Source organism: Strongylocentrotus purpuratus, unplaced genomic scaffold, assembly GCF_000002235.5.
Source record: "Strongylocentrotus purpuratus isolate Spur 01 unplaced genomic scaffold, Spur_5.0 spur5_contig_870, whole genome shotgun sequence".
Lineage (NCBI taxonomy): Eukaryota > Metazoa > Echinodermata > Echinoidea > Camarodonta > Strongylocentrotidae > Strongylocentrotus > Strongylocentrotus purpuratus.
This window is the reverse complement of record NW_022145580.1, coordinates 554,258-568,072: the sequence shown is the minus strand read 5'-3', so window position 1 is coordinate 568,072 and position 13,815 is coordinate 554,258. Positions and strand designations below refer to the sequence as shown.

The window sequence follows — 13,815 nt, the reverse complement described above, 5'->3', positions numbered from 1 at the left end:
TTATAAAAAGTTCTTTGTTCTATATTTAAAACTTGATGTTTCGAAATAAAGTTCAGTGTAAAAATAGTACACGTATATGTTTTTGTGCTTTATTCTGAACAAGAGACTTAGCTTAAAGGTACGCAAAGCTTTGGGAAATTTTGAAATTTGGATGGATAGTAATTCTTTAAAATTTTGATATATTTGGATGCCCTGTAGATGTATTAAAAGCACTAGAAAATTTAGCCCCTAAAACACTTCTGCTTTCGAAAAAATTGAATTATCAAAATAACCCGGTGTTCAAATATTTCAAATAGCGCCTGAGGTCATTCCATGGTAGCTGTGACCATGAAAATCTCAGAAAAAGCAAGTTCTGATATATAATTTCCAAACGGGAGTAGCAAATCGATCGATTTTAGTCAAGAAACATTGTTTTAAATCTAAAGTAATATCAACCTTGAGAAGGAGCTATACAACATAAAGAGTTTATTATTTACAATTGCATCACTTTAGACTCGATTTCAACCGCGACAACGATCATTGAATATTGTAAGATTGCATATGCTTCCAATATGTTCATGTGAACCAAATTCATGACCCTATACCAAAACTTTGTATTACCTCGACCACTCACATATCACTAAAACGATAACTACGACTGTAATAAAATAAGACATGACAATTTTATGGCTAGTTACTGCCAGCCATTTATGTATGACAAAAATTATATCATGGTATGCAAATTCTGACCTCTGATAAGAAAGTTTCATGCATGTAAAAGTCTCTGGTTTATCGGATAGAGAATATGATCGCTGAAAGCAACACCGATATTCACTACCTTTTCTACATACACTGATTTTATAATAAACGTACAAGTTATTAAAGGGGAAGTCCACCCTCATATTAAGTTGGTTTTGATGAAAACAGAAAAATGAGAGAAACCAATAAGTGAAAGTTTGAGCAATGTCAGATGAAAATTGGAAAGTATGAATTTGTTAAGTTGCCTTCAGTGAAACTAAAATATGCAACACTGTGATGTACTTTGCGAGCTCCTCTCCAATTTGCTCTGTACAAAACTAATTCATAAACTTTAAGTTTCTTAGTTATCGAACGACGAAATAGATTTTTTTTTTTAGAGGGGTTGTATTAAAAAAAAATTGTAATAATTGCATTTTAAATAGGTGAAATTTAATATAGTTAATTTTGTTAAAGGAAAATAAAGTTTTTTAGTACAGGGCAAATGGGAGGGGAGCTTGCAAGGTACATCAAAGAGTTGCCAATTTATGTTTTATTGATCGCACCTTCAAACTTTCTAATTTTTAATCGGTTTTTGCTCAAACTTTCACTGAATTGTTTCTCTCCTTTTTCTGCTTCTATTAAGACCTACTTAATGCCAGGATGGACAGTAGTTATAGTAGTTACTTTGGGATCGGCCATAATGTTATACTTATGCTATTACTAATTGACTGGTGTACCAATAAAAACCAATAAGTTTTTATGCAGGATATTGTAAAGTCTAATGGAGGTAACTTGTTCTGACTTATATAGGCCATTTGTGCCCCGCGAGGGGATGCTACAGTGTATGCTTTATATTGCTTTGAATTGTAAATTAACGTTTCAGAAATCTTCAAAAGACCCAATTGAAAACAAGATGTTAAATTATATTCATTAATTGATTGACAAAATTGTATTTACAACTGTAAATGTGGCATCCATTCATCTTTGATAACACTCATTAGGGACAAGTCCAGAATCTGGCCTATTTAATCTTGATCTCCACCACCCCAACGCTAACCTCTCCCTACTTACTTGCTACCAGCCGATGATGGCGTGATCATTAAGGGGCTGGGCTGGTGAGCATAATTATGAGTTTGTTGATAACGCCATCTTCGACGGCTTGAATCAAGTGTAGGGAAATTATAAAGGACCGTGCAGATTCTGGACTATTAGGGACATGTTTTTAATACATACTATACATACATACTATAAACAAATTTATCAAAACAATTCTAAAGGGGACTAATGCAGCGATAGAACATGGGGTGGATGAGGGAAACATCGAACACAAATGTCAAGAAAAAACTGGAAGAGGGTTCAACATTTTTGTTTGTTTGTGTTTTTGTTTTTGTTAAGTCCTGAAATATAAAAATGTACCAACAGTAATTTTGAACTTTGAATTTGAAGGAGATGTCTTATGTTGAGTTGAAGTAGACTTCATTGATCATGGTCCTATCTTTAAAAACATGAGGATTGGTCCTGAGCGTCCATGCCTACTTGAGCAAAAATATATTTGCAAACGTATGATGATGATGACAATGATAATGATTCACAGAATTGGTGCAAATATATAATGATAATGACATGAAGTATAAAAACAAGATGAGCGAAATAATAAAAAGGTGAGCTAAAAGATTAAGGTTATATAGGAAGAATATAATACGAGTTTTAAATCTCCTTAAAGCTTTTGAGGATACAGTTCATAATTATGTGATCAATTGTTATTCAAAGTGAGTGTGACAGAAAACAGTTACTTTTTAAACGTGTTTTCTACAAACTGACTTTCGCTTGGAAATGCGTGGAGAGGACGGTTCGTGATGCGAGCGATTGTAAACAGAAGGAAGGGGAGAGCAACTTTTATGAAGATACAATACGATGACATAAATAACAAATTATGACGTCTCCTTTTTATAAAAGAAAGTAAATGTAGGCCTACGTGGTTTTAAAAATTATGTTCTGCGCCTTCCTTTTCATTATTATAATTACCATCTTTTATTAATTCCTTTTTTTTTGTTGTCTTTTTCATTGGAGGGAAGGGTCCATAAAATTCGAATTACAACCGTAGTCCAGATTCGATCATAATTATATGTCCTTCCTTCAACTCGCATCCCACTAAGATGGCGCGATCGCCCCAAAATTGTACCCGCCGCTTGCGAGGCTATATACGAATGAAAGGCATGGAGCATCTAACGTTGAGGGCGTGTTATTTATTTCCTTGTACTATCAATTCAGTTGGAAATGAGTTCATCAAGCGTAAATGGGCGACGATGGGGTGTAAATTTGTCGAGAAAATTCGAAGGGTTAATAATCATCGCACATCTTATACAAAAGTCCTTCGCTCCTTGGCTATGCAAACTCGAGGTTAACTTAAAATCAATGCTATTTAACTTATTTGCTCAACGAAAAAAAAATTGACCAAGCAAGTGCAAACATAATTTGAACCAGGTGAATTATTATGCAATTTTGGAGTGAATGATTCGATTTCCTGTGAGGCAATAATACATTTCGGTTGACCAATATGACATTGACCTCAAAAAGTGACTACGAGTGAGCAGATGAGAGAAACATTAAGGAGAGAGAGAGAGAGGGGGTGGGTGGGGTGTGGGGGTGGGGGAGGAATATCTCTCTCTCTCTCTCTCTTTCTTTCTCTCTCTCTCTATCACATCCTCTCTCTGTCTGTCTCTGTCTTCGTCTCTCTCTCTCTCTCTCTCTCTCAAACACATGCTCATTTCTCTCCCCTCTCTCTCTCTCTCTCTCTCCCATTCTCTCTCATTCTCTCTCTCTCTCATTCACTCCCTCTCTCTCCTTTACATTTACCTTTATCTCATTCTCTGTCTCATATCCTCATCACCTTTCCTCTACTATTCGAAGCTATAGCAGTGGCCTTCTCTCATCTCCATCATCTCCCTTCCCCCTCTTCATCCAACCCACATCTCATCTTCATCTGAGCATGCGCTCTCTTTTGTTACAAGAAACTGTAGTTATTCCTTCGTTCCGATTGGTTGGTAAGATTATGTTCTATCCCATAATCCCAGACATAGGCCGTTTTCAGAATTACATCTATTTTATGACAGCAGGTGTAGGCAACTTAGCAGGTGCATGAGAACAGGCATCTTCATTCCTCAACCATAGCTTATTGTCGAAACTTGAATCTTGAATCTCCAGTTAACAGGTGAGTTTAACATCTTTACGAAAATTCTCTGTCTGTTTAGAGCCTGAAAGTTATTAATTGTGTTTAAATGAATATGAGTTCAAACCTTTCTGCTTTTCAGCCGAAGAATGTCACATTATATACTTGGGTGTGGCACTTAGTCATGATATTGGTTAAAGTAAGACACAGAGTCGAGACAAAACTGTCATTGTTATTTAAAATGAATCTCAAGATCTTCTTGTACATCATCCTTCAAAGCCTCTCTGCTCATCAAAAATTGTGTAAAAATGTCCCTTTTTTTTTTTTATCTCAAGTGAAGTTTTCCAAACTTCCGATTTTGTTCTTCTATAATACCATTTCACTCGAGATAGGAATTGATATTATAAATGAAAGATTTAAAATAAAAATACTTATCGATACTGTATTGTGTAATTACATTGCTATTTGTTTGCTTTCCGATTAATAATCAATACATTTATTAATTTCTCAGAATAAATTTGTGACTGGAAAACAATATAGTATTCTTAAGTACTTGTATAATAACTATAGGTTTATACTATATTTTGATTGCTCTTTTGGGCTATCTGGAAAAGACTTGCAATGGCGATATATAATATTTTATTTAAAGAAAACAAAAGTCTTTTTTTCTTCAAATTTAAAAATGTCGAATAGAACCCGAGATACAGATGTTTTGTTTGTTCATGTGCATGATTATTATTTTTGGTTGACAAACATAAAGCAGTGTCCATGAACATTTTGTGGCATACCTTAGCAGAATTCTATACTTGCAGCCATGTATAGATATCATTTAGTCGAAACACAATGTAAATCATTTCTATCTAAGAAAATGTTATCCTATCTTATCTTATCTGCCTAGTAAAAAGTGTTGCGTTTTTTTTTTAACATAAGGGAACAAATCATTTAACAATATAGACATCGAAATAGCAAGGTCTTCATTTAGTTTTACATTAAAACAACCTATAGACAGGGTTTCATATACAAACAAAAACTCCTACTGGACCGAGAAGCCACTTGTAAAATAATTCTTAGTGCTCTGTTTTGAAGTATTTGGAGGATTTTAAGAGGCACGGAATCCAGTTTCATCCACACAGTGTGACAATAATCGAAGTGAGGGTGAAGCATTGTGTTTAAAAGAGTAGCGGTGCATGGTTACGTCTATGTACATGGTCTTATTGTCCTAAGCATAAAGAAATATTTGTAAGACTAGAAGACTCCCCTGTGTAAGTCCACAATGATTCATTACCATATATAACTGCTGTCTGAGTTCTAAATTGAAAATGATATTTAACCTAGGGTATGCATTCATTATCAAAAAGGTAACATTTCAGTTTTGAAAGCGATTTTGTAATGACTAACCATATCAAACGCCTTTTTCAAGTCTAATGCAACGACCAATACCGAACCACCTCGATCAATTGATTTACTTATATCAGGAAGCTGTAATGAATGGAGATGCCGTCCAAGAGGTTCATTTGAAGCCATCCGTGGCACCGCGCGTCTTTTGTTTTCCCTAGTGGTTCTAAGTCCTCCCGTTCCACCCATAGCCCAGGCCAGCGAGCACGGCGGCTTATGCGTTGCCGGCCCGTACTTGGGGGTGAAAAGTGGTGATAAATTGACAACTTCTAACCATCGTCCAACAAATGCACAAACATAAAACACAATTTCATTTATTTCTTTAGGGAGATAAACCTTTGGACTACCTTCCTAGCTATATAAAAATTTCGGAAATTTTCGGAAAATGTCAACAATTAGATGAGAAAATCATGATGATGAAAACCTTACATTCGCTCCAACTCAAGATTTCCTTGGTCGATTTTGCTGGTTGAAATGGTTTCGTCTTCAGTAGAGCTATCCGAGCACAAAAAAGGATTTGTTAACCAAATTAAAGTTTCATTAGTCATATGTCGGGAATTCTGTATTTTATATGTTTTTAGCTAAATACATTTTCACTGAACATGACCTAATTTTTCGGTGCCATGCATGTCTTCAAATCTCGATGCCTGCATATTTTTACGACCGAGTGAATAGAGAACTTCGGGAAGCAGAGGGCGTCGCGTAACATTTCGTAATATTTGGAATACTAGAGGGGAACTGTGCATTGATAAGGACAGCTGTAGATGGATTTGATGGCTGGAGAGGGTTACATTTCTTCTTGTTAAGCCAAGTTAATCTTGAATATCTTTTCCTCGGGAAATTCTTTCAAGACGGAGTCTCCATTCATTACAGCTTCATGCTTATATATTCAGTTAGATTTAAAAGAGCGAGGCTCGGTGAAGAGTTTTGACGGAAACCAATTTGATTTGATATCAATATGTCATTTTCTTTAAGGTATTTAATATACAATATACATACAACTTTTCAATAACCTTAGAGAGAACAGGGAGTACATTCATTGGTCTGTAGTGATTCTTGCCATTTTCTACTCAAGTGCATGGAAGATGCCCTTCATGCGCCAGTGCTCTATGAACACAAGCAGGCGCGCCGGAAGCAGTTTGGGATGGGGGGGGGGGGGGGGGCAAACATTCCAGGGGGCTCACCTTCCAGGGGCAGTGACGTAACGAGCAAAAACGTTTGGGGGGGGGGGGCAGAAGAAAACTCTGCATCACCACCACTCTTACACTTTACATGCAGGCCCCTCGGAACGTTTTTCAAAGTGGATTATTAACGATCAGGTAGAGCGTAAATTGGCGTAGGGTCCAGGGCCTGAGCCCCCAGAAGCTCAGAGGTTTTAGGCATTACAATTATGGTCAGATAAGCATATTTAGATACCTTATTTGTGACACTGGCAGGACACTAATTGGCGGAGAGGCCAGGGAGCAGAGCCCCCGGAAGCTCGTTTTTTTTAGGTATTTAATAACGGTCAGATGAGCATACAGAGCCGTAGGGCACTTGATGGGGTCGAGGGGGGGGGGGGAGCCCCCGTAAGCTCTGGGGTTTTCGGCATTTAATTACGGTCAGATGAGCATATTTTGATACCTCATTTGTGACATTGGCAGGTCACCTATTTTTTCTCTCTCTCTTTCTTTCTTTTTCTCTGTAACAAACTTTTTCAAAAAGTGAGGGGGGCTCGAGCCCCCGAGCCCGGCCGTTCTGCAGATCCTGACATAAAGGCTTCTAAATATGCATATTTTTCGCCCGACTGTAAATTTGGGAATTTCAAATTTTCCAACAAACGCATAAAAAGGTATGACTTACAAACAAAATTGAGAAAAAATACCGGAAAATCATGTCATTTCAATCAACATTTGTAAATCACTGGTATTGAATAAAAATTAACCCTCCCCCCCCCCCCGCATCAGTACGCCAGCGTTCAGGGGCTCATGATCTTCTCACCCCTATAACAAAAAACAGACACGCTTTCCCATTCTCTCACAATATGTCCACGATATGCGCGCATGTATCGCTATTATAAAAACCTCTGTTGATAAATATAGGTAGCATGCGCAATATTTAGGAAATTTAATTCCTGTCAACTTTCCTTTTCTTTGAATGGAATTTTATACGTCATTTAAGTCAGGTTTTTATTATTGTTATGTTTATTTGGGTTAAAAATACAAACCATCTTAACTCCTTTACTGTTTTTTTTTTGACTGGTGGGGGGCAACTGCCCCCCCTGCCCCCCCCCCACTTCTATGAACCTATGAACACAAGCAGAGTCGTGTCTTTCAGAATACTTGATGGAATTATGTCCAGACCTGTCGCTTTATTACGCGGTGATTCTAAAATACATTTTAGAATTACATGTTAGATTCTAACATAATATAAGAAACATTTCCCTCTCGCTTTTTACATTTAAAAAGCGAACTATCTTGTTCCTCTCTAGCGTCATTTGAAGCTGCCTTAGTTAGTGTTGTTCTCCTACTAGCAGTCTCCCAGCCAGTAGCGTATATGGGGGCATGGGCGCACGTGCCCCTCATCCAAATGCGAAAAATTACTTTAAAAAAAGGAAAAAAGAGAAAAAGAAAGGGGAGAGGGGAAAGGGAACATGAAAAGAAGATGATAGGGACCGTCTTACAATCTCCCGATTTGGTAGCAATGTTGATTCACATTTCTTACACCAAATCGGAGCAGTTCGCCTTCTCCATCGATGATGCTATTGCCTCTTTATAATAGCCTAGCTGACCCACGCTACACGACATTCCCCCAGTTATTATACAATTCAGGTGTCTGTTATATGTCTGGAGATCATAATGATCAATTCTTAGCATAAAATGTTCGTGCTCGAACTACAAATTAAATGAATAGATAAATTAATTAAAACTGACAAACAACAAAATAATCAGGAGAGATTAATATGTGTCTGTTGCAAATTTGTGTAATCTTAGTCATAATTTAAGTATAGAAATCGATTTTTATATTTTTATCGTGTTCAAATTTCCATTTGCAATCGAATAAATTATGTAAGCGTGGATTTTGAGATCTTTCGAAATCTCCAATTCTGGTAATGGAATTGCATTTTGAAAGATTTCCTTCTGAATAATATGCATTGATACAGTGTTTTTTTGTATCACAAAGAATCCAGATGTACTGTGATAATTCTTGCACATGAAAATCTTCTATCAAAACACATACAATTGGAATGAAGGTAGACGAATCAACGAAGAAGGAGAAGAGGAAGACAAGAACTAAAAATTGAGTTTAGAGATTGAGGAGAACTGTTCAAAATATTGCACCTTAAATTGATAATAAACATAGGCAAATTTCTAATTACAAATTAACAATAGAAAATGAGAAATGAGAAAAGACAAGCTGGGGAAGACGACAGAGAGAGGAGAGAGAGAGAGGAAGAAGAGTGATCTGCTACAATGAAAAAAGGTAAAATATAAAAGTGCCATTTCATTTGCTTATATTTTCATTTGAATTCTAGTACATGGATGTTATTTAGTGTTGAATTTTATTGTTGGGTAAATTGAAACTTACAGTTGGCATAAACTTAATTAGTAATAAGTTAATTGCGAATACAGATATGAATACACAAACTATGTCAGTTGAAGACAAAATAGAGTGAATATCACAACAACAAAAAAACTGCCAATGAATTAGCTTTTAAAGATGTACGATATGCTTTAAAAGTATTTTATAGAAAGAAATCTATAAGTTTTTGAAGACAGCATGTATGCGTGCAAAACTATATACGCGTTACACAGAAGTGCTTGCTATTTAACCTATATTTTCACAATACCTTTAAAAGTCGTTTTTTAAACTTTTTGTAAGGTCTAAGGAATTTAAACAAAATCACAGTGAAAGTTTGAATTGAAGATTGCAAATTGGAAAGAAGTAGGCCGGATCAATAAACAGAAATTTAAAGCACTTATATGACAACTTCATTCTTGTTTGAATTACGAAGGTAGCATATTCAGTTGTAAACATCGAATGTGTGTTTGAGAGAGAGAGAGAGAGAGAGAGAGAGAGCGAGAGAGAAGAAAGATTGAAAAACCAAGATGCGAGGGTTTTTAAACAGAAAATTTGATCGTTTTATTCCGTCAATATAAAATCAGATCTAGTTTTAGAAGCAGGAGAAAGCATTTCACTCGTTTTGATGCTTAATTTTTTGTAAAGAAAGCGTTTCTTCCATCCATGCTAGCTAAGAGGGTTAAAAGACTCCACTTCCTCTATCAAATCTCTGTCAAAACAGACCGACAAGCGGTCGATGCTATTTATCAATTCTGAAAGGTTTCATTTATGAATTGAAGATGCAAAGTTTTTTGTCATCTTATTGAGAGGAGTTAAAATGTTGATGCTATCAAGTAACCCGAACGCTTTTGGGATCCCATACTATCAGACACATTTGGAGAAATAAGACGGATTATTATGGTGAGCATGTATCGTAAACTCAACATGTAACCCAAAGTCTCTGCATGTTCCTTGCCTAAAAAGCTATATCCTCTTATGTTTTCATTTTGATATCACACTTTCTTCCAGATCTTTCTGAAATATTCATGCGAACTAATTTTTTCTATTCAACTTCAAATTTCAACTTCACATGATATGAAAGGCCGACTCTCATGTTATAGGTTCCATTTATTTCCAGAAATTTTCAATAAATCAATACCGTGAACATTATACATTACGAGTAAATCTTTGTAACTTATAGGAACACGCCCTTATTTGATTGTGCTACGTGGTACCTGAACAGACCCACTTGTTCACACGTGCTCTATTCTTGTTGAGAGCCAGAAGGACGTTAATTATACGCCCTTTGAGAGTAAGAGTATCATGACAATAATGTCCTTCTGGCTATCAGCAGATGAATGTTTAAAATGCACGTGTGCTACATAATTATGATAACCTTTATAATCAGAGCAAAGATTCTTCAAAATTAATCATATCGCTTGGTCTCTAGCTCTATCATAGGTCTATAATACTGATGGCATACTCTAAATATTTATCTTTATTTATATTTATCTGCTTTCCCCTGTCTTCGTCCTCCCACTCTCTCTCCCCTCTTGTATACCTCTATCTTTATCCATATATATATATATATATATATATATATATATATTAAATCTTTCTTCCTTTTTCTCTCCTTTCCCTCTTTCTCTCTCCAGCTCTTCACCTCCACAAAACTATCACCTTTCTAGGATCTCTATCATACTACATGTACCATCTAAACTTTCACTAATTCCTTTCCCCGTTTTCTATTCTAATAGTACTTTCATTATCTTCCAACGTCATTCAAATGGCCTGCATTATATACTTTCATTTCCTTCCGTTTCTTTAAAAAAATATCAACTAATTCACGTTCGAAGTATATTTTCTTCTGCTCACCTTGTGCATCCAAAATGTCACACCGCTTTTTACCTCTACCGACACCATTACATCTTCTAATATTCAATCAAGAAAATGGAAATCGAGCAATTCTGTCATATCACCACCAACTGAGTAATTCCAAAGTTAGTACCACTTGCGTCAAGCAAACGCGTGCCTATTGTGTTTGTAGGCTAATAACGATGCGAATATACTTTGAGAAAGAAGAACAATTTTTAAGGCCATAAGAATAAAACTTATAAGGCCATCGGATATGTTGTCGGAGGGTGAATTTTATTTTTCCGAGCCATAATGGATTTCAAATATAATGGATCATGATAGCGCAAACAAATGACACAAGCGAACGAAGCATGATGTGAACAATTACGGCTTTGACACAATTTTTTGCAAAAATGTGTTCAAGTTTATTTTTTCTCTTAAAAAAAGTAATTTCGAAAACAAGGAGAAATATGACAATCCAGGAGCAGAGAGAGAAAAATCCCTATCAAGTTGTGCATACGAGGAGAATCACGTATTTTTTTAATGTTAGAAAATCAACAATAGGCCTACGCTAAATTTAATGGACTCCCAAGGACACACACACATATAAATAGTATTATTATTGGGGTACACGTACACTTCACCTAATTGAATCTGAATCCATTATTGTTATTTGAATCTCATCTCGTCTCTTTGTTTCATAAAGCAAATATAAAATGACTGGTATACGTTAGTCCCTCGCCCTTTTTATTTTAAGTTTCTTAACGTCGTTATAAAATTAAGCCGTGACGAAATTGTAATTCGTGTGGTTACTTCAAGTTTGCATCAAACAGTAGCCGAACTCATAATCCGGTGGAAAAGGACAGAGGGGCAGGAAAAGAGTAATGATGTCAAATGGTATCAAAGGAAAGGATACATACTACAAGATGAAAGAAGTGGTCAAGACAGAACAAATAAAGTGCTTTTCATGCTTAAAACATGCTGTACAGCAGAGCGCCAGAGAGAAAGAGAGAGAGAGAGAGAGAGAGAACCCAGAGGTTTGATGTTCATTCCTTTCGGGGAAGTTCTATTTGGGGAAAATCACCAGACCATTCTCATGATTTTTGCTCAAGTTTATTTGACCTGTTTGTCATGTTTCATTATTCATTATTCTCGTCTCCTTCCTTCATTGTGTGTATTAAAGGGTGACACCGAGATTTATAACTATGTGATACAAATAGGATATAAATGTGTTTTGAGACCTGAGTAGAGAACAGAGTTTATTGTTTAAACTAATACCTGAGGATTACCTTCTTAAGATGGATTAAAGAAAAAATGAATGAGAAAGTCTCTCGATATCGTGTCTGATGCAATTCCATTTACCGATGCTCTCGTGAAAACTTCAACATGCAAGAACTTTTGTCTTCAATTTATTTGTTTATTACCTGACCTTGTTAAAGTAAGATAGATAGGTGCGAATGCCTAAACTATGTAGATATTAAGATTAATCATGCAAAGTCATCGACACAGCAATGCTCTTCATTTCTGTTGCAACAGTATACTTTCTATGATTCCTGAATGTGTTTGATTTAATCTCACACTTTTAAGCACCTAATAGCCACTGAAAGTTACCACGTTCCATATCGTGCACCCTCCTTGTATATTGACAATGAGCATTTCGATTTTACTTTCAATCCTCAGAAGCGAGATGAAGATGTCTTCTACAGAGCTCATACGGATTGCGTTACTCATATTTGTAATCAGGGTTAGCGCTACGACCGATACTGCTACCACCCCATCACAGCTATGGACTCTGGAAGATTGGACGACAGAACCAGAAGACATCACCGAAGTGTCACGGACGTCGACATCCAGTAATACCACAGCTATCTCTACCGTCAGTGAGGATGGGATAGGTCAGGATCGGGACACTCTGGCCTCTTGGGTTTGGAATCCGATCCAATGGACCTGGGTCTTGATCCTGCAGCTGCTGTTCGCCATCATCGGTATAATCGGTAACTTTCTAGTCTTAATGGTCCTGTTCAAGAGGCGAAAGTATTGTAGAACGACCGACACTTTGATCGCAGCTCTGGCCACTGCGGACTTCCTCACTTCTGTGTTCCTGATCCCGGTCCCAAGGCATGAAAGGATCCCTGATACCTGGGCCGGATATGCCTACTGCAAAATAATCTACCCCAATTTTCCGATGTGGGTGTGTATAACTAGTTCTATCTATACCTTGATGGCCATCGCCATAGAACGATTCGTCGCCGTGGTCTTTCCTCTCTACTTCAGTCGTACCTTAACAAGACGAACCGTGTCTATCTGGGTCATCATCATCTGGATTGCTTCGTTCTTGTCCGGCCTTCGAGGGATCATCCTCTTCCGGGTCAACAAACAAACCAACAGATGCATCATCACCTACCGGAACGACACGGAAAAGATCGCCTATGGATGCTTTGTTTTCGCTATCCGCATTGTCATACCCACTCTGACCATGTTGATCACCCAGACCATCATCGCTGTCACCCTTCATCGCCAATCAACCAGGTTCCTTAACGGCTCCAACGACAACAACAACCAAGCCACGTTCCACGTGACTGCTAAGAACCGCATCCTCAAGTTGATGCTGATCGTCATCCTCATCTATGTTCTCTGCTGGAGCCCTAACCAGATCGCTTTCCTCGGTTACAACCTTGGTTTGGTCCCGACGTCATACCGGTACAGCAGTCTCAACAGTATCTTCACTCTCCTCGGCTTCTTCAACTCCTGTGCCAATCCCATCATTTATACGGCTCGCCATCCAGAATTCAGAAAGGCTATCAAGGCACTGTTCTTCTCCGGAACGATCAAGCCACATTCGCTCTTCAGCCATGGAGACGCTGAAACCAGTGTTACAACCCTGAGGAAAAGTGAGGCTCAAGAAGACTAGAGGGTTTAAAGTTGCTCAAGCGTGGGTATATAGAGGGCAGCACACGTACGCACGCACGTGAGCGTAATACCCATTGGCTCAGTGTTATGTAGTGATCGGGAGTGATCGCCAAGTTGCCTACTTCACGAACGACGTTATACCCACGCTTGAGCAACTTTAACTGGTAGATCAACTAGAGGCAGTACTGCTGTCCACTATAACCTACAATATAAGCTATAATGTGTCGCTG

The 13,815-nt window shown here is 37.4% G+C and overlaps 1 protein-coding gene across 1 annotated transcript; it reads left to right on the top strand.

Annotated features, from left to right (window-relative positions):
- The first annotated feature begins 12,368 nt into the window (after positions 1-12,368).
- Positions 12,369-13,586, top strand: LOC115920484 (QRFP-like peptide receptor). The gene has a single exon (XM_030976271.1). It carries the CDS (start codon positions 12,369-12,371, stop codon positions 13,584-13,586), a length of 1,218 nt encoding a protein of 405 aa, XP_030832131.1.
- The last annotated feature ends 229 nt before the right edge of the window (positions 13,587-13,815 follow it).

Coding starts and splice junctions, on each gene's coding strand:
- LOC115920484 (XM_030976271.1), top strand. CDS start 12,369: ATGTCTTCTACAGAGCTCATACGGATTGCGTTACTCATATTTGTAATC.